The sequence below is a fragment of the Corythoichthys intestinalis genome, chromosome 22 (genome assembly GCF_030265065.1).
Source record: "Corythoichthys intestinalis isolate RoL2023-P3 chromosome 22, ASM3026506v1, whole genome shotgun sequence".
Lineage (NCBI taxonomy): Eukaryota > Metazoa > Chordata > Actinopteri > Syngnathiformes > Syngnathidae > Corythoichthys > Corythoichthys intestinalis.
In genome coordinates this window covers 33,346,927-33,372,647 of record NC_080416.1, presented here as the reverse complement: position 1 = coordinate 33,372,647, position 25,721 = coordinate 33,346,927, and the positions used below count along the sequence as shown (strand labels likewise).

Genomic DNA, 25,721 nt, shown 5'->3' with positions numbered 1-25,721 from the left:
ACAATGTTTTTTATTCATTTCTTTTATTGTTTCTGAATGCTAAGAATTGCACTTTTGAACTCATTATTTTTTCAAGCTTTTTATCTGAGTTTGTTCTACATGGTAAAATGTCTGAGAGCTCGTCCGAGACTGGTGATTCCATACTTTTTGCTAGGAGTTGTACTTCGTCAATATCTTGTTCACCTGCCTAATCTTGCTTGTACTCGTGTTGCTGCCTCTAGTGCTAAGTTACGGTACAATTAAACTGGGCTTATCGATTACGCCAGAGGCATGAAAACGAAACTATCCATTCAAGATGAGGAAAAAAAATAAACAAAAGTAACATGAAACACAGGCGGCAATGAGAAAAGTAGTAGATTAAAAAGTACAGATACCTGCTGTAGAATGTAGTAACCTCAAAGTAAAAAGTACCACTTCATATTTGTACTCAAGTAAAGCACAGATACTCAAAAAGGTACTGAAGTACAGTAACGAGTTACTTTTACTTCGTTGCATTCCACCACTGGTCACTAGTAGATGTCCAATCCAGTTGAAGTGGGAGGGTTGCATTATATGAGATGGTCGCAAGTCCAAGTGACGTCGTCACACGAAACCATCATTATGAAGGCTTTTCAAGACCATTTACAACAGAATTTAATGTTCTAAACTCCTTGAGAAAAATCCCTAAGTATAACCTGAAAAAAAAATGTCAAAATTGGTAAAACTCCAAATGCTAAAGTCCAAATCTTAAGATTCATAAATCCTAAGAAAAAAACTAAATGTAAATGTGTTCAATATGGCCCCCTGGCAGGGTTGTTCTGCCACCTCCGTGACATTGGCCCCCCATCAGACGCAAATTTATAGAACAATTATGTCATTCGTTTGTACTGCAATCACTTTTGAGATATTAACAATTCCTTTATGGGCCACTTTCTAGTGATGTGAGATATTAACAATTCCTTTATAGGTCAATTTCGAGTGATGACATCATGAAGCCCCCCTAGTTATTGAAAATGGACCCGAAATGGTGCCATTCGTTTATGCTACGTTTGTACTGTAAAAAAAAAAATTGTGCAGCTATCGCTTTATAGATATTGAGATATTAATTTCGAGTGATGTCACTTCAGGCCCTCAGTCCATCGCAATTTTTTTTTTTCAATTAAAAAAACCTCTTATTTAAAAATGTTAAGATACATGCATTTATACAGATACAAATCATTGGTTTCTTATAAATATATATATGGCGGAAAACACTCAGGTGACTTGAAGTTCTGTTCTGAGAGCCCCCAATTTGGCCAAATTCCAAAATTGTCGTATATGCATGTGTGATACATCATTGGAAAGCTTAAAATCTCAATTTTCTGGGGGAAGAAAAATTTTGAACAGGAGGGCATTTTTTAAAAAAATGTTTAAAATAAGCTTATATAGCTTATATAATAGTTATATAATTAATAATTAATAATAATTTTAATAATTTATTTTCCCCTCAAAATAACTCAAAATATAGCCATTAATATCTCAACCCTGGCAACAAAGGTAAGTATACTCCTTAGAAACTACATCACTAAATGTCCAACTTGAGTACTGCTTGTCATTTCCCCTCCATAATGTCATGTGACTCGTTAGTGTTACTAGGTCCAGGTGTGCATAGGGAACAGGTGTGTTCAAATTTGTAGTGCAGTTCTCACACTCTCTCATACTGGTCACTGAAAGTTCCAACATGGCACTGCATGGCAAATAACTCTCTGAGGATCTTAAACGACGTATTGTTGAGCTACATCAAGATGGCCAAGGCTACAAGAAGATTGCCAACACCCTGAAACTGAGCTGTAGCACAGTGGCTAAGATCATCCAGCGTTTTAAAAGAGCAGGATCCACTCAGAAAAGGCCTCGGGTTGGTTGTCCAAAGAAGCTGAGCGCACGTGCTGAGCGTCACATCCAAATGCTTTCTTTAAAAGATCGTGGCAGGAGCGGTGTCAGCATTGCTGCAGATATTGAAGAGGTGTGGGGGTCAGCCTGTTAGTGCTCAGACCATACGCCGCACTCGACATCAAATTGGTGTGTGTGGCTGTCACCCCAGGAGGAAACCTCTTCTAAGGCCGGTACACAAAAAAGTCCATGCATATTTCCATACATGCATATTGGACAATTTTGAAATTTGGCCAATTGGGGGTCTCAGAGTGGAATTTCAAGTCACCTGAGTGTTTTCCGCCATATATATATTTTTTAAATGTAAATGAGCTCCACCTCTACTTAGCGGATTTTCGCGGCGGTAGGAGTAAACTGCAGTTTTTTCAGAGTGCTTCATTTTTTTTTAATCGCTCTGCATTTCGATTAGTTTTCCGTCGCATAGAGTCACGTCACAGACAGTCAAATCCCATTTGAGTTGTTCAGAGTGAGAATCATGCTGTCCATATTTTTTGTTTTATTTTATTTATTTTATTTATTTTCCCTTCAGGCATGAACAAACACACAGCATTTATATGTGTTTACAATTAATTCAACCCGAAAAGAAAAGGGCTGATGGGAGAAGCCGAAGCTTATTGAAACCCGTCCCCAGTATACCATAAAGGACGCAGAAAATATCAAATATCAAATTTTTGACATTCAGATTTCTTAATGATCACAAGTTTTTTTTTTTTTTTTTTTAAAATAACAACCATCCCCTCTGATTGTTCATTTTCCACATAGTCCATAAATGCGTCCTTCGCCATCGAATGTCTGTGAGCTTGGATATGAAACTATTTGGTTTCATTCAGTCTCGCAAAAAATCGGATTTCTGTACTTTGGGACTGTTCAGACTGCAGTTTCAATCTGGATGGGATACAAATCAGATTTGGCCTCCCAGTCTGCAAAAGCCAATGAGTTTGACACCCCTGATGTAAACCATATAAACCTTTAAAAAATGGGTTTGACTCTTAAATCTTAAGAAAAATCATTCAAATTCATGTTGATACTGGGTCACTTCCTGTAGAATTGGGCATCCTTTTGATAAATTTCAGAGTGTTTAACTTATTGCCTGCCATTGACAAAGATGGACGTCCAGTTCACATAAACTGGTTGTGAACGCTCACGTTTGAGTGCCATCCATGTTGCTAGGCGTCTGATCCATTTTGAAGGGGAGGGTGGCCAATGATTGCTTGTTCCAAGTCCAAAGGGATTGGAAGTCTAGCGCCATTTTAGGCAACTAGTGAGTTAAACGACTGCCTGTGACATGTACAAAATTAATGATGCGATTTTGCAGAACCTCGCTTTCTGCACGCCATCGACTACGGGAGCCACGTCTACTTCTTCCTGAGCGAGATCGCTGTCGAGTACACCGCTTTGGGGAAGGTATTTACGCGCTGGCCAGCAAGCCGGATAACCCGTGACCGGACGCCACCTTTTCTACGGGCAGGTCGTCTTTTCTCGGGTGGCCAGAGTCTGCAAGAACGACAACGGCGGCTCCCCGAGAGTTCTGGACAAACACTGGACGTCCTTCCTCAAGGTGAGTCGCCGCTTCGACGTAACGGAACGCCACCCAGCGTCACATTGTTCGTGTGGCATTGCGTCAGGCTCGTCTGAACTGCTCGCTCCCCGGAGATTCGCTCTTCTACTTCGACGTCCTCCAGTCGCTGACCAACGTGGTGCAGATCAACGGGCGGCCCGCCGTGCTGGCGGTCTTCACCACGCAGGCTAACAGGCGAGCGCTAAGATAACAGCTCCCCGTTAAGCTAACGGGTGGAGTGACCGGGTGACCTTTTGTCTTCCGCAGCATCCCCGGTTCGGCCGTCTGCGCCTTCTACATGGACGACGTGGAGAAAGCCTTCGATGGAAAGTTCAAGGAACAACGAAGTGGCGATGCCTCTTGGGCCGCTATCCCTGAGCGCGCCGTGCCTAGACCGAGGTTGGCGTCCGCTCGCTCGAGAGGCCTAGATTTTGCGCTCATGCATGCTCTACTCCCCGATCAGGCCCGGCTCGTGCGCTGGCGAGGGCCCGGCGGCTGACTTCCGTTCTTCTTCGGATTTCCCGGACGAGACGCTGACATTCGTCAAGTCCTTCCCGCTGGTGGATGAGTCCGTAGCCGCCGTCAACCGGCGACCGCTGTACACGCGCACCGCCAGCAGGTAGGCAGAAAACACACACTTGACTATACCAGATGTGGAAAAAGTATCACCCTAAAAAAATCGACTCCTGCTAAAGTAAAGTTACATTGATTTTTGATCAAGTAAAAGTACTTGTGTAAAAAATACACAATTTCGCACTGTAAGGCGCACCTGACTATACTGGACTGTCTCAGAAAATTAGAATACACAATATTCTAATTTTTTGAGACAGTCCTGTGTATATATACAGGACTGTCTCAGGAAATTAGAATACACAATATTCTAATTTCCTGACTGTCTCAGGAAATTAGAATATTGTGTATTCTAATTTCCTGAGACAGTCCTGTATATATACACAGGACTGTCTCAAAAAATTAGAATATTGTGTATTCTAATTTTCTGAGACAGTCCGTAAGCCGCCACCCAACAAATTTGACACAAAAATGGCATTTGCTCATAGATAAGCCGCATTGGACTGTAAGCCACAGCTGTCCTCACTGTATTATGGGATATTTACACCAGAAGATATCAACCGGTAACGCTTTATTCGACAGCGACATCATAAGACTGTCATAAGACCAAATGAACCGCCATGAAGCTCTGAACCAATTAGCTGCAAAGCTTCTTTGCTTCAAGAAGCCTAATTTGCCCATCACTGTTCTCTTGGGGGAGCCAGACAACCTTTGCTGTCAACACTGTTGCCGTCCAACATACCTCCTAGCATGCATTGCAGCGCTACAGATGTAAATAACAAATCAATATTCATGTTCTGGGCTGATTATTTCTTCAGTTACTTTTCTAGTTGTTTCATTAATTGCCAGTTATGGAATTTGGGAAAACTTGACAGTGGCGCCATCAGACCGCAGGGTTTCCCCTACATATTAAATGTTGTGGTGGTGCATTTAAATAAAAGCCGCCAAAGGAAATTAGGGCTGTCAAACGATTAAAATTTTTAATCGAGTTAATTACAGCTTAAAAATTAATTAATCGTAATTAATCGCAATTCAAACCATCTATAAAATATTCCATATTTTTCTGTAAATTATTGTTGGAATGGAAAGATAAGACACAAGACGGATATATACATTCAACATATAGGAAATTAGTACTAGGGTTGTTCTGATCATGTTTTTTTGCTCCCGATCCGATCCCGATCGTTTTAGTTTGAGTATCTGCCGATACCGATCTTTCCCGATCCGATTGCTTTTTTTTTGCTCCCGATTCAATTCCAATCATTTCCGATAATTTTTCCCGATCATATACATTTTGGCAATGCATTAAGAAAAAAATGAATAAAACTCGAATATATACATTCAACATACAGTACGTAAGTACTGTATTTGTTTATTATGACAATAAATCCTCAAGATGGCATTTACATTATTAACATTCTTTCTGTGAGAGGGATCCAAGGATAGAAAGACTTGTAATTCTTAAAGGATAAATGTGACTTTGTATATTGTGACTAAATATTGCCATCTAGTGCAGGGGTCCCCATCTGCTGGGCCGGTCCGTGGCGCATTTGCTACCGAGCCGCACAGAAATAATAATTTAATAACGACCGCATTCTGGCCGAATTAACCCTGTGCCCCTGTTTAACACACCAATATCCCTGTCTACTCTAGATATAATACTACGGGATAGATTAGAATGTTGTCATAGAAATCCATTGATTGGACCGCTAGCAGTACATCTTGTTTGTGTATATAATATATCTATGTGCGCTTGTCCTCGATAATAATTACTAGGCCGCGGGCACAGCACTTGTGTTCCCGGAAATAATTAGCCCCCACATGAGCGAAGATGACTGGAAAACAGACGTCTTTGGAGATATTTTTCTGCGAAAAGGGCACCTGACGAGCCTACAACCTCGAAGACATACGAACTGCGAAGGAATGGATTTGTGACCCGTTTGTGAATAAACCGAGTGATTGGAGCATGTCTGTGCAGCAGGAGGATCAACTTGTAGAGATCGCAAATGACGGTGAGTCGGCAACCTTATTAAACGTACATTTGAGACAACAACTCTACCGAGGTTCTGGATTAAAATCATTCCGGAATATCCTGACATCGCTGCGAGAGCACCTTGCAACAATTTCCAACATCGAATCTTTGTGAAGCGGGCTTCTTAATGCTTAACGACAAGGCGAAGTTGTTAATTGTGAGAGCGGTGTGCAGTTGTGTGCAGCTAACATGGCAGGATGTATCTGTGGAGAACTTTTCTACAAGTCCTTCCATGATCAAATGTAAGTTAATATTTCTTTCTTTCAAGAAGGTTTGTAGTGTTTACTTTGGAATCGCTGCATTTGCGCATTTTGCTTTATGCAAAATTTGCATTATGTTTAACGTTACGCGCATGCGCAGAACCGCATCGTTGCAATTTTTGATGGGTTGCAAAATTTGTCAGAACACCGGTCCGTGAAAAAAAGACCCAAATAATACCGGTCCGTGGTGCAAAAAAGGTTGTGGACCCCTGATCTAGTGTATTTGTTGAGCTTTCAGTAAATGATACTGTAGCCATTTAACTGTTCTGCCCAAATGCATGATGGGAAGTGCAACCGTGACTGTGCATAGTGGCACCAATTGATATATCTTCTCTGCGTTGGGAAATAACATAGGGTGTTAAGAAAAAGATCAACTACTACCTTTCTTCCCCACATTGCTTCCCACGATATTTCTAATTGTTGAGAGAGGGATTTTAAGGCTTAAAGTGCCTGTGACACGAAAAAGCATATTTATTTAATAATACACACGGTATTTTATGCCCCTGAATGATATGGACCGCTTGGATGTGTGTGGAAGTGATCGCTATTTTTATTTAGTTTTTTGAATCCCGCGCCATGAAAATGAGTGACTTCCGGCTTCGGTCTTGCATTGAGGAGGAGGGCGCTGTGACGTGTACGGTAGAAGACGTCCTCTTCACGCTACAGTGTACTGTTATGTATGAGGACGAAGGATTCAGCTGATTTTGCGGATTAATACGTTTATTTTTTCGCATCACGCCAGCCAAACGGCTGCAGAAAAATCATTCTGTATGAGGGAGAGGCGTATGCGCCTTTTTGGAGTTTCAAAAGGTTCCCATTCACCGTGGATATTGGCCAAGCCCTACTACTGTGGGACCATTGGACTTACGAGGAAGTGAGTAAACATCTTGTTTTGTATTATGTCAAATACGAATACAGCGATTACCAAGTAAACACTACAAACGTCCTTTAAATAAAGGACTACTTACGTTTGATCATTGATAGGCATGTAAAAAGCTCTCCTAATGCTCATTAGCAGCAGCACGTTAGCTGCACAACAACTCCAGCCACCCTCCTCCGGGGAACGAACTGTAAATTGCTCTCCGCCGGGCGGTTTGCCGATCCGCGAAGACAATCGACAACTGGGACGTCGTGTCAAATAATCCAGGCTAGTTATGTGTGATTTTCCGCTTTGAAGACTTTGAAACATCACTCGGTTCGGGTTAGCATGTCGGCTAGCTGTCACGACTTCTGGTTTGTTTACATTCTCCGAAGCCTGGGAAGGGAAATGACATATGTCCGATTTAGGTGTCATAAAATATCGTTCGGGAGGTGCGACAGTAAGGGTGAAGTCGACAGTTTTGACCATTATGGAGTAATTTTGCCATGTCGTCCTGAATAAATGCATTTTTATTATTTCATATTCCATTCAGCACAAGACTGTTATTTGTCATGACCATGCCATTTATTTAACAATTGGGGAAAATATTTGGTTAAAAAGAATATCCTGTAAAAATATTGAAGTAAAGAGACAGAAACAATGACGTTTTGCCGCTCTCTTCGTTGTTTTCCTCGTTGTGAATAGTTCCCCCTTGACGGGCTGACTGGTCCTTCTCAAGCCATTTATATAGCTATTGGGGAAAAATACTTGGATAAAAAGAATATCCTGTAAAAATATTGGAGTAGAGAGACTGAAAGAATGACATTTTGCGGCTCTCTTCGTCGCGTTTTCCTCGTTCTGAATAATTCCCCCTCAATGGGCTGAAAAGTAAAACCGATGAGCCCAGTCTACCGCTGACGTCATCCACCTGTTGGGGACGCTAAAGCCCTATAATGGTAGGCGTGGCTATCCGGCAGATTAAAAGACTAATTTCTCGTCATCTGTGCTTTTCTAAATTGTTGTATATAGTCGAATCGTCTCAAAACATGATTCTAATTCACATAATAATGCCATTTAAGACTTTTTTTCTCGTGTCATATGCTCTTTAAGCCAACTAAATAAAAGCTCCAAAGACTGCCAAAATTCACTCTACTCATTTTACGCTGCCTTTTAGTTCTATATATAGGTAAAACGGCGCCATTATAGATTGAACGCGACAATGCGTGAGTGGGTCGTGCAGCACATGCGTTAATTGCGTTAAATATTTTAACGTGATTCATTTTTTAAAAATTAATTACCGCTATTAGCGCGATAAATTTGATAGCCCTACTTTAAGCCAAAACTAAAGACTCTGAATGAGTGTAAGACATTTTGTCTGTAACGTTAAATACAATTAGAAAACGATTTAATTAAAAAAAATATATATATTAAAAAACGGGATGTCCGATATTTTTTTGCTGATTCCGATACTTTGAAAATGACGTGATCGGACCCGATCGATCGGGACATCTTTAATAAGTACTGTATTAGTTTATTATAACAATAAATCAACAAGATGGCATTAATATTATTAACATTCTCTTAAAGCGATCCATGGATAGAAAGACTTGTAGTTCTTAAAAGGGAAATGTTAGTACAAGTTATAGAAATTTTATATTAAAACCCCTCTTAATGTTTTTGTTTTATTAAAATTTGTAAAATTTTCAATCAAAAAATAAACTAATAGCTCGCCATTGTTGATGTCAATAATTACACCATGCTCACTCATGGTGCTGAAAGCCATAAAATCAGTTGGACCCAAGCGCCAGCAGAGGGCGCCAAACACCAAAAAGCAAGTAACAAGCGGACATTACACTCTGCTGTCATTTTAATCTGAGCGGGGCATGTGCGTTAATTGTGTCAAATATTTTATCGTGATGAATTTTAAAAAATTAATTACCACACGTTAATGCGATAATTTTGACAGCCCTAGAGGAAATGTTTTTTTTTTTTTTTTTTTTTAAGGCCGTTTCAAACTAACGGCAGCCTAATGGGAAGGGTTCGGCGGCAACCTATTCATTGTGTATTGTAATGTCCGTAACTATATGTGGCCACCTTAAAAAGTGATGATCAGACGGGGAGCTCTGACATAGAGGGTAGCGAGGAGGAGATAGCGGTCGCATGTCGCGGAAGCCCGCCGTTATTTTGTTATTCCTTTTCTTTATTATTGTTGCCACAATAAAGTGGCTAAGCCAATAAAGACTCCTGTCCTTCTTCCCCCCATCCGGGGCATTACTGTATTTTGGTTTTACTACTGTATTTTTATTTTACTTTTCGGCGAAAGTGAGCGGTGGACGGCCGTCTTGGACGGAAATGCAAGTTTGAATGAGTTTGCGCCGAGCGGCGGGTCAGAGTGCCGCTGTGCTAATGTGTCAACAACGCATTTATTAGCAGAAAATGCAGGGCTGTTACAGCGGACGGATATATGCAATCATGGCCGACGAACCCTTGATAAATGCGCTTTTTCCCCCCAAGTTTCAGAGCTCTGGGACACTCAAAAAATGTCTCTCATACCTCTCCTTGCTAAGCTAAATGGTACCTTGATGTGCGTTTGTGTGGAAAAGTAGTTGACGAACAACAACAACAACAATTAAAACTATTCACCTTCTCACCGAAGCTAGTAAAACTCTTTACACGGCAATTAGAATTTCCCCCTACACCTTGAAATGGCTCCATTACACGGACGTAGGTTTGGTCTCAATATTGGTCGGGACGCTATACAGGCATGAAAATCTCTCACCTTTCGGCGAAATTCGCCGTTTTGAAGTAAAAAAGGATGACCTACGTGAATCGTGTAGATCCGAGGAGAAAACTTTTAAGGGGGGGGGGGGGTTCGGGTGTAGGCATGTGCCGGTTACCTTCACGGTTTACCATGCTATGAAAACGTGGCGGTTACAAAACCACTAAAATTTTCCGTCATACTGTAGTAATTATTCGTTATTTTTCATGTGTCGAAAATGCAGCCAGAAGTGGCTTGGCGCGGCAGCGCTTACCCCTTCCCCTGTTTGATGCTGCGAGTGTCAGTGACGCTATTCCAGCAAACCCAAAAAGAAACACTCCAAACGCAAGGCGTAAATTCTTCAATTTATTGATCTCTCAAATCGTGGTAACTGAAATATACCAAATGAATACATTTAAAACGTTGTACAATCGTATTTTTCCACGTGTGAGTCGCTTCAACAGTTTAGCTTCATGAAAAAGTTCGCCAAAAACAAAACACACATTTTCCTTTTAAATTCAATACACAAAGTTACTAAAAACTTACAAAGACGAATGATAGGCAAGGCTTAGTTAGGAGAGCAACTTCATTGAGGTTAATCACAGCCGCTGAGAGAGAATCAAGTTTGTATGTGGGGAGGAGAAAAAGAGCGTCAAAGATCGCTAATTGCGACAGATGATCTTGTCCTAAGAACAAATTCACGTTCGCTGGACAAGGTGAGGTCTCACTCCCAATTTTTTTTTTTTTAGATGAATGCATTCGCCAGCATATTGAATTTGGTGAGTAATGGTTTTAATCGTTTTCATATTTTGCGGTATGACAAAGTTACTGCCGTTTGTCGCAGCTTGCGTTGAACACTGCCAGAGCGTCCAGTGAAAAAATAGCTCCCGTTAAGGTAGCGTCAAGCTTGTGTATTTAACGGTAATATAAAAGCAGTGTTGTCAGTAACGTGTTATGTGAGTAATGCGTAACTGTAATCTGATTACTTTCTTTCAGTAAAGAACAATCTAACGCGTTCATTTTTCTAAATCAGTAATCTGAGTAAAATTACTTTCCTTGATGCCTGTGCGTTACTATTTTGTTATTGCCCCATAATGTATGTAGAATGAAGAATACTGTAGTCATGGGAGTGACATCACATGTCACATTTTCTAATCAAGGATGGGAAAAAAAGGGTCACGTGTATTACCATGATGCGTGAGCCGTGAGCGCTGGGAGTTTGCGGCCAAAACAACACAGCCTTGCTTCCCCTCCAGGATGCAATGAAATAGGCAGGAGATATACTACAAACGGCTGCATTTGCACACTGGAAACACAGTCATTACGTCACATTTTTGTCCAGTAAAGATGACAAAAATATCTCCGTGCGCTGCGAACTTTGCGCTGGCTCAAAAAGACTGTCGACCGCTATAAGCATCCAATTCAAGCACCATTTGGAATTACAGCACAACAGGTAACACGAAAGCCAGGACTTTTTGATACTGCTCGTGCTCAATCCTCGGTTCAAGCTCAGTTGTTGTTGAAAGTTTTGAAAGCTTAGGTTTAAAGAAATTCTAAATATCCATCTTGCCTCCTCAGCTGTAGTTTTGGCTAAGCAATGCAAACGGCTGTCTCTAAGGTGCTGTAGTCACATGATCTGTTCGAAAAATAATTTGGACCCATTATGAAATAGTTTGAAGGATCATTCATTCAGGTTCATTTCATTCATTTTTGTTGTTTATTTTATTGCTCTAAAACTTTTATAGACAACATTTTAATGGCCATATTCAATGGTCTTTATTTTTAAAGGGGAAGTTCAGAATTTTTACATTAAGCTTAATCTTTGAGTTAGCCGGGGTTTAATTAGTCGTTGGAGTTGATTTGAACAAATTCTGTGCAGTTTGCCAGTTATTTGTTAGTTTCAGGGGTCCGGAGTGGCTAAGCTAGTCCGAGTCAATGGTGGTTGAAATCAACTCCTTCAACTAATTAAAACCCCGCTCGAATATTAAGCCTTATGTGAAAAATTAAAATGGTCAAATTCGCCACATGTAGGACGTTTCGCCGACAGAGGACATTTTGGCAGAACGCCGGAACATATTTCCTCCACACCTTTCTCACCTTTTTAACCCCTGACCCATTTTCATGCCTGGCTATAACAGCTTAACCTGCATGTACACTTTTTGCTAAGACAGGATATTAATAAAACCAAACTGATTAGTTGAACGGGGAGCAGGGCTTAATTTCTCACCAATATGAACGTAATTAATTGATAGACTAAATGATCAATGCAAAAATAAATCTGTATTGACTTGTACTAACTTCCACACTGCAAATTTATAACGTTTCAATCTGATGATTTTTCTTAAATCTATTCGAGTATTTTTTTCCATCTTGTTTTGAGAGTTAAGGACTAGTTAACAGATTAATGGATCAGATTATTCAATTTACTTTAGGTAAATATTACCATTTGTTCTTATTAAAGCCCATAGATCTAAAGGTTGGTCATTTTTCACCAAAATCAAGGGGGGAAAGGATTTCAAATAATGTTTTGAACAATATCACTTCCTGAAAGAAGAACATTTCTGATGAAAAAAAGCATAGGCGGAGTTTGACTTTTGGGGCAGGGGGGGCACAACATGTTGATGACCCCGAAACGCAGTGTCAGCAATACAATTAACTTACAAGAATATTTATAATAATAAGTTCACAATGAGCGTTTTTTTGTTTCCCATCGTTCTTGAGGGGAATTCTAAATCAGGCTGCTTAGGCGATACTTTTCGCCAAGATCGTCATCCACTGAATATCGTAAGCCCACCGGTGTCGTGCCAATATAGTTACCACCGTCAAAAATTGTATCCCCTGAGCAGAGCCTTATGGAGGTAGATTTGTGTCTTATTATTCAATCCAAAAAAAGTTGCTTCAATCAAAATATATACTGTCAACCAAAAAAAATCGCCTCAATTAAAAAAAAAAAAAAAAAAAAAAGTGTTTGAATGTAAAAAAAAAAATTGAAACTCAAAATATGCGTTTGGAAGCCATTTTTCTTAGTTTTTTTTTTTTTTTTTTTTTTTTTTTTTGATTGAAGTCATTTTTTTTTTGAAGTAATGTTGATTTGTGTCTGGTCCACATTTTGGCTAGGACATTTTTGTCTTTATTATTCAATCAAAAAATAAGTTGCTTAAAAAAATATATATGTTTAAAAACAAAAATCACTTCAATCAAAAACAAAAAAAAAAACATTTCAATCATTGAAAAAGTTTTTGAATGCGTAAAAATTTTTGCGATTGAAAAATTTGTCTTTGAACACTTAATTTTTCATTGAAAAAGTTTTCTTTGATTGAAGCAATCCTTTTTGTGTTTGGGCCATATTAAGGGTAGGACATTTGTGTCTCAATCATTCAATCCCTCAAAAAGTTATATTATTTTAAATATTTTCAATCAAAGAAAAAAAAATTTAAAAAAAAAATTGCCCTCCCCTAATATATATATATATATATATATATTAATTAAAATTTAATGCAAAGCAAATGACCGTCTAAGGTGCTAGTCACATGATCTGTCTGAAAAATAATTTTGACCCATTTTAAAAATATATTTTTTTATTCATTTTATTAATTTTTGTTGCAGTTTTATTGCTTTAAAATTTATATATATATACATATATATATATATATAGGAAGGTCAATTACATGCAATGACACTTTTCGGCCCCTTAAAATCCGCTTATGAGAAAAAGCTTTTTTTTAAAGATTAAATATACTCACTTTCTGCTTAAAATAAAAGTGTTAAGATTATTTTCAGATAGCTGTTTTTTTATTTCAAGAAATCTGAGTAAAATTTACTTGAAGCACTGGCAGATAATTTTGCTTATTTCTAGTACATTTACACTGAAAACAAGGTATTTTAACAAGTCATCAGCCAATCAAACATGCGTTTGAGGGGGGAAAATGATGTCATTTTAAGTCTGAACATAATGAAAGTAATTCACTTAATAATGGTAGGGTCAATTCTAGAGATGTCCGATCACGTCATTTTCAAAGTATCGGAATCGGCAAAAAAATATCGCACATGTTTTTTTTTTAATCTATATATATTTTTAAATTAAATCGTTTTCTAATTGTATTTAACGTTACAGACAAAATGTCTTACACTCATCCAGTGTAGTTTTGGCTTAAAGTAGGGCTATCAAATTTATTGCGTTAACGGTGGGAATGAATTTTAATTAATCACGTTAAATAATTAACGCATGCGCTACACGACCCACTCACGCATTGTCGCGTTCAATCTATAAAGACGCCGTTTTACCTATAGATAGCGCTAAAAGGCAGCGTATAATGAGTAGAGAGAATTTTGACAGCCTTTGGAGCCATTTTTTATGTGGCTAAAGCCTTACAATACCTCTCTCAGCAATTAAAAATAACGTGGGAGGCAATGTGGGGAAGAAAGGTAGTAGTTGATTATTTTCTTAACACCCTATGTTCTTTCCCAACGCAGAGAAGATATATCAATTGGTGCCCCTACACACAGTCATGGTTGCACTTCCCATCATGCATTTGGGCAGAAGTTAAATGGCTGCAGTATCATTTACTGAAAGCTCAACAAATACACTAGATGGTAATATTTAGTCACAATATACAAAGTCACATTTATCCTTTAAGAATTACAAGTCTTTCTATCCGTGGATCCCTCTCACAGAAAGAATGTTAATAATGTAAATGCCATCTTGAGGATTTATTGTCATAATAAACAAATACAGTACTTATGTACTGTATGTTGAATGCATATATTCGTCCGAGTTTTATTCATTTTTTTCTTAATGCGTTGCCAAAATGTATATGATCGGTAAAAATGATCGGGAATGATTGGAATTGAATCGGGAGCAAAAAAAAAGAGCAATCGGATCGGGAAATATCGGGATCGGCAGATACTCAAACTAAAACGATCGGGAGCAAAAAAAACATGATCGGAACAACCCTAGTCAATTTTATCCTTACAAAATATGTGAAGACAATCGAAATGACCTCTATAACCAGGGGTGCACATAATTTTTTTGCCCAGGTTCTCAGAGGAGGACCTGGAGATGTGACTTGGTCCTCATTGAGCTTGAGAGCCGACCCGCCTGATGCGATAAATTTATGACAAGCTTTACTTAGAGCCAATTAACTTTAATTAATTATATTAACAATTAATGCTTGATTAACATCAACTGGCACAACAAAATTGCCATTACTTTGAAGTGAAATGTAATGAAATAAGAAGCACCAATTCAAAATAAAGGGCATTATGCGGCTCCCACATTAACTCCAAGCCTTTTTAAAAGTGGGATATCCTCCTCATAAGACCTCATTGAACGTGCATGTTTAGCTTTGTAAAATGCGAGCAAAAACACGTTTGTCAGTGCATGTCGCTGTTCATTACCTTTATTCCGCCACTTGTCCATAGGGCGAGTGGGGTCCTGTTTGACATTGATAGTTTGCTTAATTGCCACATGCTCTGTTTTTTTCGTGCTTTTCAAAGTTTGGATGGCTGAAATTCTTTGACCCTACATAAAATGCGCTGCTCTTATCGGCGACATTGGGATTCTCACGGCACATTTTGTACCGCATTTCCGTGCGAGCATCATTTGCTTCTAGCCATGGTACCTCCTGTAGCCACTTTTCAGCAAAAGTCCTTTTTTTCGGTAGCTCCGGTGACGTCTCTGTCGTCTGTCTGTCTTTTGACGGGGGTTGGGGACCGCGGAAGTAATTTAGTGATGGCCAAATTAAGCCTCATGAAGCAATGAAGCTTTGCAGCCAATTGGTTTGCACATGTAGCAAAGCTTCATGGTGCTTCATTTACCCTATGGCGCCATCAAGTGGTCTAGAAGCCCAAGAGGTCAACATTGTTAAGAATCCAATGGCTATTTGCTTAAGACAAAGATATGAATGTGCTTGTGTTAGTAATTTAGTATGTGAACAAAATACAACAAGTGCTAAGGGTAATTTGTTATTCATTTTTATTTAGAAATAATAGCTTTCCCACAGTGGCTGGCTTTAAACAGTTTCTTTTTTTGGAAAATATTTCACCAGCTTTAGAAAATATTCTTTCACAAGGCACAGATGAAGCTGGGGTGCAGCGAAATGTGAGTGCCAGTTTATATAAATTTGGGTAGGTATTCTTTTGTGCCTCCCAGTACACTAATGGATTGTTCATTCTGTTGATGTTTGGTTCAGATAGGTACACACACACACTCACATTTATATTAAAGTAGTTTTTCTTCCTTACCTTATTGAAAGCAATCAAATCAAAATGTTCCCATACATGGGAGGATCGCTCTTTTCACGCAGGTTCCATCGCAAGCAAAGGACAAGGCTCGAAAAAAGATTGCACTGGTTGCACTGTTGCGCACAGATGTAACAAGTACAGGAGCCCGAAATCCACAAAATGTGAGATAACAGGCGATCGCCATTGCGTTTTGCAACCAATTTATACCGTAGTCTGCCCTGTTTTTGCAATGTGCGCCAAACGTTGGATCACTTCCAAAGCACTCACGAGATTCAGCCGGCCGCCGGCGAGGCTTCCCATGTCATCATTTCCGGGTTTTGCCGAAATGAAGCGCGCCTCGCTACAAGCTTCGTGGAAACCCCCCTCCCATTACTCGACACAAGCTTCGGAACCTCGGCTCATTTCGTCCCATCACTAAAGTAATTACTCAGTGTGGCCTGCCTCTTCAAAATTTTGAGAAGTTATTTTCTCGTGTCCGTCGCAAATACAGTGGTCAGCCATCGGTACGCAAAAGCGTATGGAAGCCGTTGAGGGCCAGCGCATTTGTCTACGTCCAGTACGCATGCGCGCATGCGGACCACTTATGTGTACCCCTGTCTATAACTGAACTCATTATATAATGCAAATAAGGTTGCCTAAAAGTTGGTGGGGACAATTTGAGCATCCTGAAAAGTTCCTAGTGTTATGTTCCTAACGTCCCTATGCAAACCTACGCCATTGGTCCATTAACAGAAGGACTAGTATTGTTGTGTTAATGTAGTACATTAAGGACTATGAGATGTAAATAGTACTATTGCTACGAGACAAAAAAGTCGTATTATTATATAAGGTAATGTAGCTGTAATCATCTACGCATTTTATGTACATGTACAGTGGGGAGAACAAGCTGAGAGCTACGACATTAGCCTGGCTAATGAAATATTTCAAATAGATCTTTGTTATGGTTATGGTTCTGGTTCTTCTTAGGTAACAAAATTTGAAAAAAAATTTACTTTGTCATGATATGACGCAATTTTGCCGTGGCACAACATGTTGAGGCGGTCCGACTCCGATGCAGCCCACCACCGCAGCTTAAAAAAATCCTAGGGGAAACCCTGGACTGTCATATGATCATCATAATTATGACATAATACTGCCATGAGCAATAATGAATGCTTATGACAAATGTAATTTTGTGTCATCCAGCAAATTATCTCCCGTGTGAATGGATGTAAAAGATCCGAGCTGGATAAATCAAGTTAGTGACATAATTTGCCGGATGACACTTAACTCATTCGCTCCCAAAAACGTATAAATACGATCTATTTTTAATTGTTACAGTGTCCCAAAAACGTATTTATACATCTTTTACGTTTTTTTTTTTTTTTTTTTCAAAAGAGACATCTCTAGGTTCTGATGCAACTTTGCTCCAAAGCACAACGCCCAAAATCCATTTTAAAGCAATAAAACTGGCCACTGGAGGGCAATAGCGCATTTGGTAAGAACTTATATTGGACCATGAAAGGAAATGAATGAAGAGAAATAGTCAGGAAACGGAAGTTTGAAGAAGTAAGAAGCGTGAGAAAAATGTGGAGAACGATGTAAAACACAAGGCACATGCCCCACACAAGTTCCCTAGGTGAATTCTGTTATGAGGTAGTGGTCACTGCAAAAGAAAGATTTAAAAAAATCTATCTTGATGAGACAGGCGGTGATGAGGGAAAATTTTACACCGATACAGCCGCGGCCACAACGGCTTCATCTCTCAGTTCATTAGTTTAGTTAGTTAGTGTAAATAAATTGTTAGTTTGCTATCAAAAGCTCTATTTGTCTTGTTGGTTATGTTATTTTGTAGAAGGAAAACATTATTCAGATGTTTGGGATGTACAAAAGCAAAAAATAGCTGTGTTAAAGTCAAACTAAGCTATTTTCTAATTCTGATTTCCAAAGAATGGAAAAAGATATGGACTAACTTTTTTTCCTGCTGAAAGAAGAGAGCCAATCTTTCTTTTGGTGGGTTCCATGTTTATATAGCAATAGAACAGAATTTTCTACGGGCCTTGCAAAATCAGTCAAAATCCAGTAAAACGGCCGAGAGCGAAGGGGGTTGCTTCAGTGAAAATGGCTGGGAGTGAATGAGTTAATGACATCTGTCATAAGCCTTCATTAATCCTAATTATAATGTCATGTCATAATTATGGCAGTCTTATGACGCCGCTGTCAAACAAAGTGTTTTCTATTAACCCAAATGAATCAACAAACAAGCCGCACTGGACTATAAGACGCAGGATTCAAAATGAGGGGAAAAAAGTAGCGGTTTATAGTCTGAAAATTACAGTACTCAAGTGTACAGTTACATTGATGAAATTTTATTCAAAAGTACTGGTGTAAAAATCTACTCTATCAAAATTACTGTTACATTGATGAAATCATGCTCGGGTAAAAGTACAACTCAAGTACTGAAGTTGTACTCAAAAGTACTTGTGCAAAAATCTACTCTATCAAAATTACTGTTACATTGATGAAATCGTGCTCGGGTAAAAGTACTACTCAATTACTGAGATTGTACTCAACGGTATTTGTGTAAGAATCTACTCCAGTAAAAGTACTGTTACATTGATAAAATCGTGCTTGGGTAAAAGTACTGCACAATTCATGAAATTATACTCAAAATTGCTTATTTGTGTAAAAATTTACTCGAGTAACAGTACTTTTACATTGATGATGGGTAAAAGTACTACTCAATTACTGTAATTTTACTCAAAAGTATTTGTGTAAAAAATATATTAAAAGTTTCAATTATATGCTGGTAAGGAATTTTTTAACGCATTGATGTCAGTTGGCAGGATCTGATAAAACGATGTGGCCGATGATCATTGGTGGTGTCAAATTTGTCAAGCAGTCTGGTTAATACAATTATGGTCATTCAGTCCAAAGTCATGTCGTGAGGTCAAATAAGAAACAAAAATGTGTACTTGGCGTCCTTCATACAAAACAAAAACAATACAACATGCAACTATCAATAATCTACTTGGTAGATGGCGTGTGCGGTTGAAAACTACATCTGACCAGCGTTCCACACTTGTGCAGAACAAGTCAATGATATAGACGCATAATGATGACGTCATTGTGTGCCTAGTGGTGGCTTTGCCACATTGCGTGACTCAACTTAAAAACTGCTCCAACAGTACTGTTACAATGATGAAATTCTGCTTGAGTAAAAGTACTACTCAAGTACTGAAATTCAAAAGTGCTTGTGTAAAAATCTGCTGTAGTAAAAGTATTGTTACATTGACGAAAGCTGGCTTGGGTAAAAGTACAACTCAATTACTGAAATTGTACCCTACGGTTTGTGTGTAAAAATCTACTCTAGTAAAAGTACTGTTACATCAATGAAATCGTGCTTAGGTAAAAGTACTTCTCAAGTACTAAAATTGTACTCAAAAGCACATGTGTAAAAATCTGCTGTCGTAAAAGTATTTTTTTATTGATGAAATTCTCAAGTAAAGGTACTACTCAAGTACTCAAAGGTATTTGTGTAAAAATCTACTCTAGTAAAAGTACTGTTACAGGGATGAAAACTAGATTGGGTGAAGTTACTGATTTGAATCCATTCACTGCAATTGACAACAATACTGTACAAGTCAAATTCATTTGGACTATGACAGCCGACATCGAGTGATCGCGTTTCACTGCCGTCGACGGCGCTAGACGTTCAATCCGATTTAACCGGGGGGCTTTTATTAAAGTGTTTCATTTATTGCCTGCCATTGACAATGACAGATGTCCAATTCATTGAAACTGCTTGTAAGTCCTCATGTTTGAGTGCCACTGACGGCACTCGATGTCCAAGACCTTTGGACCGGGAGGTTCAATCCAAAGGGATTGATTACTGCTTAGTTCAGTAACGATAGTAGGCATGTGCCGGTATGAGATTCTGATGGTATGATAACCTGAAGCCAAAATATCACGGGTTCACGTTATCGCAATTACAGCTCTAAAATATGTTACTTTTCACCACTAGACACACTAGACCCAACTCTCGTAGCTGGTGGGAAACATTCATGACAGTGTTTACTAACCTTTCATTTTTGTATAATTGCAGAATCATATTGGAGGTACAGTGGGGCAAATAAGTATTTCGTTAACCACCAAATGTGCAAGTTCTCCTACTTGAAAAGATTAGCGAGGCCTGTAATTGTCAACATAGGTAAACCTCAACCATGAGAGGCAGAATGTGGAAAAAAAAAAAACAGAATATCACATTGTTTGATTTTTAAAGATTTCCAAATTAGAGTGGAAAATACTGTAAGTATTTGGTCACCTACAAACAAGAAAGAATTCTGGCGGTCAAAGAGGTCTAACTTCTTATAACGAGGTCTAACGAGGCTCCACTCGTTACCTGCATTAATGGCACCCGTTTTAACTCATTATCGGTATAAAAGACACCTGTCCACAACCCTCAGTCAGTCACACTCCAAACTCCACTATGGCCAAGACCAAAGAGCTGTCGAAGGACACCAGAGACAAAATTATAGACCTGCACCAGGCTGGGAAGACTGAATCTGCGCTTGGTGTAAAGAAATCAACTGTGGGAGCTACAGTATTATTAGAAAATGGAAGACATACAAGACCACTGATAATCTCCCTCGATCTGGGGCTCCATGCAAGATCTCACCCCGTGGTGTCAAAATGATAACAAGAACGGTGAGCAATAATCCCAGGACCACACAGGGGGACCTAGTGAATGACCTACGGAGAGCTGGGACCACAGTAACAAAGGCTACTGTCAGTAACACAATGCGCCGCCAGGGACTCAAATCCTGCACTGCCAGACGTGTCCCCCTGCTGAAGCCAGTCCACGTCCAGGCCTGTCTGCGGTTCGCTAGAGAGCATTTGGATGATCCAGAAGAGGACTGGGAGAATGTGTTATGGTCAGATGAAACCGAAATAGAACTTTTTGGTAGAAACACAGGTTCCTTTGTATGGAGGAGAAAGAATACTGGATTGCATCCGAAGAACACCATACCCACTGTGAAGCATGGGGGTGGAAACATCATTCTTTGTGGCTGTTTTCCTGCAAAGGGACCAGGACGACTGAGCTGTGTAAAGAAAATGATGAGTGGGGCCATGTATCCAGAGATTTTGAGTGAAAATCTCCTTCCATCAGCAAGGGCATTGAAAATGAGACGTGGCTGGGTCTTTCAGCATGACAATGATCCCAAACACACAGCCAGGGCAACAAAGGAGTGGCTTTGTAAGAAGCATTTCAAGGTCCTGGAGTGGCCTAGCCAGTCTCCAGAAAATCTGTGGAGGTAGTTGAAAGTCCGTGTTGCCCAAAGACAGCCCCAAAAAATCACTGCTCTAGAAGAGATCTGCGTGGAGGAATGGGCCAAAATACCAGCAACAGTGTGTGAAAAGCTTGTGAAGAGTTACAGAAAACATTTGGCCTCCGTAATTGCTCACAAAGGGTACATAGCAAAGTATTGAGATGAACTTTTGGTATTGACCAAAAACTTATTTTCCACCATGATTTGCAAATAAATTCTTTAAAAATCAAACAATGTGATTTTCTGTTTTTTTTCCCCCACATTCTGTCCTTCATGGTTGAGGTTTACCCATGTTGACAATTACAGGCCTCTCTAATATTTTCAAGTGGGAGAACTTGCACAATTAGTGGTTGACTAAATACTTATTTGCCCCACTGTATTGCTGCTTCGACAGCCACCCTCCACAAACATGTTTTACATGTTGGTTGGCCCTCCTCTAAGCCGCGGCTGCCAGGAACTTTTCTGTAGCCGATATCTTCCCATACCAGTAATTTCGTTTTCTTCGATGGAGGAAAATGTTCAGGAGTTTCACCTTCTCCAGCCATCGTGTAGCACAGCTGAGTCACTGACAGTGAGCAACCGCTGAAGGAAGTTTGAGCCTTGGAGCTGCAAGCGAGGGATTTCTCACTGCATTTTTGGGACATTAAAAAATAGCTAAAAACAGGGACGGTATCACGGAGAGGGTTTTTGCGGTTTTGATAAACCATGACGTTTTCATACCAGGGTATACCTTAGAACCGGTAATCAGCATGTCTAAACAAGCGTAAATGTAATTGGTCACTTTAAGGTCCAAGCTGACGCGGATTGCGGCGGATGTGTCGGCGGGTCCCCGCAAGGAACGCACGGTGGTCTTCCTGGGCTCGGAGGACGGGCGCGTGGCCAAGGTGCTGCTGGCCACGCGGCCTAATGACACCCGAGGATCCAAACTCCTGGAGGACATCCGCGTCTACGACCCCGACAGGTGAGAAGCCGGTCGGCGCTTCGGTCTCGCGTGTCGTCCCGCTGAGCTGGCGAGCAACCTCCCCAGGTGTGATCCGGGCTTGACGGAGGACCGGAGGGTTTTGGGTCTGGAGCTGGACAAAGAGCACCACGCCTTGTTCGTGGCATTTAGCGGCTGCCTGCTTCGCGTGCCACTCAGTCGCTGCGCGCGTCACGGCGTCTGCAAGAGGTGAGCGGGAGGAGGAAGCGGCGAGCACCTTTTCACAATAAAAGTCTTCCGTCTCCCTCACTCTCAGGGCGTGTCTGGCCTCCCGTGACCCCTACTGCATCTGGCTACGCACGGGAACTTGTGCGGACATGGCGCCCGGATTCAGGTAGGTGTGAGTTCCTCAATAGAACGGTGCCTCTTAAAGTGCTACGTGAGCTCTCCCTAGTGGTGTAGGCTTCCTTTTCAGTGCACACATTAAGTACAGTTGAGCAAAAGATTCTCATTTCATGTTAAAAGTTTCTTTTCACCTCTGAGCAGAATACCCTAGTTTGTGCTACGTTTGTGCTGTAAAAAGTTTTGTTTGTGCTATTGTTTTTTGAGATATTTATTTCGAGTGATGTCACGCTACCCCGTTAATTGCAAAATCGACCCGAAATGGTGCCATTCGTTTATGCTACCGTTGGGCTGCGATCATTTTATAGAAATTGAAACATTGAGTGGTGATGTCACTCGCACAATGGCGCAATTTGGGGTCCATTTTGCAATAAATGGAGGGCTGCGTGACGTCATCACTCAAAATTATTATCTCAAAAACGATAGGAGCACAAACAATTGGCACCATTTTTATATAAATTTGCATCTGATGGGGGGCCAACTTCATGGAGGTTCCTCTGACTTGATTGAAAATGCTTCACACACTTGCTTAAGCGTAAGCACTTTTTACTTACTTGTCAGTGTCTTCGGCAGGGCGGGCTTCGAGCAAGACATTGAGGGAGACCACGCCCACCTGCCTGCCTGTCACGGTGAGCCACGGCGTCGCCTGCATTCAGTGAACCAACGGCAACCGTTTTTGCGTTTTTCCACAGCCGACCTCTCGGCAGCGTCTCGTGACCGGGACGTGCCCGTCGACGCGTCGTATGGTAAGCCCCGCTGAGGTCCGACCACTCCTCCATCCTTAACGTTATGTATTTTTTCAGGTGTTCGCGGTGCGGATGAAGATCCCTCGTCTCACGTTCACTACACGCTGCTGCTAGCCTGCGCCCTCGTTGCGTTCTCGCTAGGCGCCGTGTCGTCGGGCTTGGCGGTGTCGCGATTCTGCGGCGGGGACGGCGATGCCCGCCGACACGGGAGCTTCAAAGACGCCGAGGCTCCACTGCCACGTTCCCTCTCCCTACGCTCCTTGGCCAAAATGAGTGGACTCTTAGACGCTGCGCCCAAGGTGAGGGCTAAAGCATGAAAAGAGCTTTCTTCGCCCCTACCGGCATGGTCTCAGGGCAGCCATGTTGGTAGGGGCGACGTTCCCATCAAACTCAATGCATTGACATCCAAATGAAGGCATAACAGTGTTCATTCTCGGCAACCCTGCTACTTGAAATGCATTGAATGTCGACCTGGGCTAAAGTCATTGGCGGGAGTTGCACAACTCTGTTTTTAAACCACTAGGAGGAGAAAGCGTGCTCAGAGACGTACGCGTCCTTCATCCCTGATGTCCCAGCGTCCGATTCCTCGACTGCGCGACACCACCTGCCTGCGGCGGAGCCTCGGCTCGGCCCGACGCAGGTATGTCAGCGAGCATTTATCGTGCTAGGACCAAATGTTGACGCGCGACAACATTCTGTCTGTCAGGCGGACAATGAGCTAAAGTCCGCTCCCCAGAAAAGCTCGGAATACCTTCCGGTGGACGGCGCCGTGCCCTCGACGACGGAGCGCGCGACTCCCTCAGCGTTCCAGGGCGCTCACCTCCACGGCGATGTGTCAGACGGGTCCGCGTTGGACGAGCTCCTAAGGCACATCCGCCAGGTCAGTGCCCAAGGAGGCGGAGGTATCCGGGTCCTTACGTCCACCCCAGAGCGTCACAGTTATCATCATCAGAATGGCAAGACACCAGCTCATAGCTATTACCCAGATCCGGCCTCCCGGCCGCTACCACTTATTCCTCAAGGCGCCGCCGTCTCGCGGCAACAGCCGGAGACTCCCACCCGCCCCGCCGTCATCAAGATGGGCAGCGTCCTGCCGCGACACCACAGCTTCAACCGGCAGGGGGTGGCGCCAAGGCATTTCCCGGTCAGAATGAACACTGACGGAAGCGACAACCGACCCCTGGCCCGCCGCCACCTGCCAGCGAGTCGGGCCTGCCTAACACGGCAGCATAGCTACAGCGAAGGCGTACGGCGCGCCAACGCCTCGGCCGTGCGGCGCGCCGTCTCGCTCAAGCCCAAAGTGCCACCTAAACCATCCTTCCTGCCAGAGGCCTCCGCTTGGCCCGTGACCGAGGAGCGCTCGGGGTGCTGACTCTGGCGTAGGAAGCTATGCTCACAACGCCCCCACAAACTCTAGCAATAAACAAGCAAGATGTGACTTTTTCTGGAATAATTCAAACTTTTTTTCCAAACAAATTGTAATGAAGTATTGGAACTAAAATGGAAACCGAAGCAAGCTGAATGTGACTTCTTACCCAAGCGCCGTCATTTGACGGAGCAGCGGCGCCCCCAGCAGGGAAATGTCAACTTGTAGCATTCCTACTCTTATTTGTATGCTTATTAACTTATTTAATAACAATGAATGACTGTGAATGTAAATAAAAAAATCATCTGGTATTGTCTCATTTATCATTTCTGTACGTATAATAAGCAGAGGTGGGTAGTAAGATGTTACATTTACTCAGTGCTTAATTTGTAAATCATAAGGTGCCGGAAAGCAAAGTACATATGACAGCGTAGGGATGACGAGACGGGCACAGGTCCCGGAACATACGCAGAAAATGGTGCTGAAAACAACACGCAAATGCCAACTTGCAATGCTGTGGGACTTACAAGCCTCAATTTCAGATAGGATCAATGGTATAAATGTTATGACAACAATTTAAAATTATTTAGGCCAATGGTGGGCAAACTATTCCACAAAGGGCCGCAGTGGATGCAGGTTTCTGTTCATACCTATCATGAGGACAGCCTTTCACCAATCTGGTTTCTTACAAGTGCAATCAGTTGATTGCAAACAGGTGCTTCTTGTTTCCACTGAAACCTCATTGGTTAAACTGTCTGTGCTGAATCAGTTGGAACAAAGACCAGGACCCA

The 25,721-nt window shown here is 41.3% G+C and overlaps 1 protein-coding gene across 1 annotated transcript in view; it reads left to right on the top strand.

Moving 5' to 3' along the window:
- LOC130910420 (semaphorin-6D-like) overlaps window positions 1-25,233 on the top strand; it is a 50,237-nt gene extending 25,004 nt beyond the window's left edge. Inside the window, exons 11-23 of the mRNA XM_057827699.1 lie at window positions 3,224-3,312; window positions 3,377-3,466; window positions 3,534-3,661; window positions 3,734-3,865; window positions 3,930-4,085; window positions 22,285-22,458; window positions 22,525-22,665; window positions 22,733-22,810; window positions 23,392-23,447; window positions 23,511-23,564; window positions 23,622-23,863; window positions 24,088-24,204; window positions 24,271-25,233. Of these exons, the coding sequence (XP_057683682.1) occupies window positions 3,224-3,312; window positions 3,377-3,466; window positions 3,534-3,661; window positions 3,734-3,865; window positions 3,930-4,085; window positions 22,285-22,458; window positions 22,525-22,665; window positions 22,733-22,810; window positions 23,392-23,447; window positions 23,511-23,564; window positions 23,622-23,863; window positions 24,088-24,204; window positions 24,271-24,936 (2,123 nt within the window). The 3' untranslated portion in view covers window positions 24,937-25,233. The remainder of the gene's footprint in view (window positions 1-3,223; window positions 3,313-3,376; window positions 3,467-3,533; window positions 3,662-3,733; window positions 3,866-3,929; window positions 4,086-22,284; window positions 22,459-22,524; window positions 22,666-22,732; window positions 22,811-23,391; window positions 23,448-23,510; window positions 23,565-23,621; window positions 23,864-24,087; window positions 24,205-24,270) is intronic.
- Window positions 25,234-25,721: the final 488 nt, after the last annotated feature.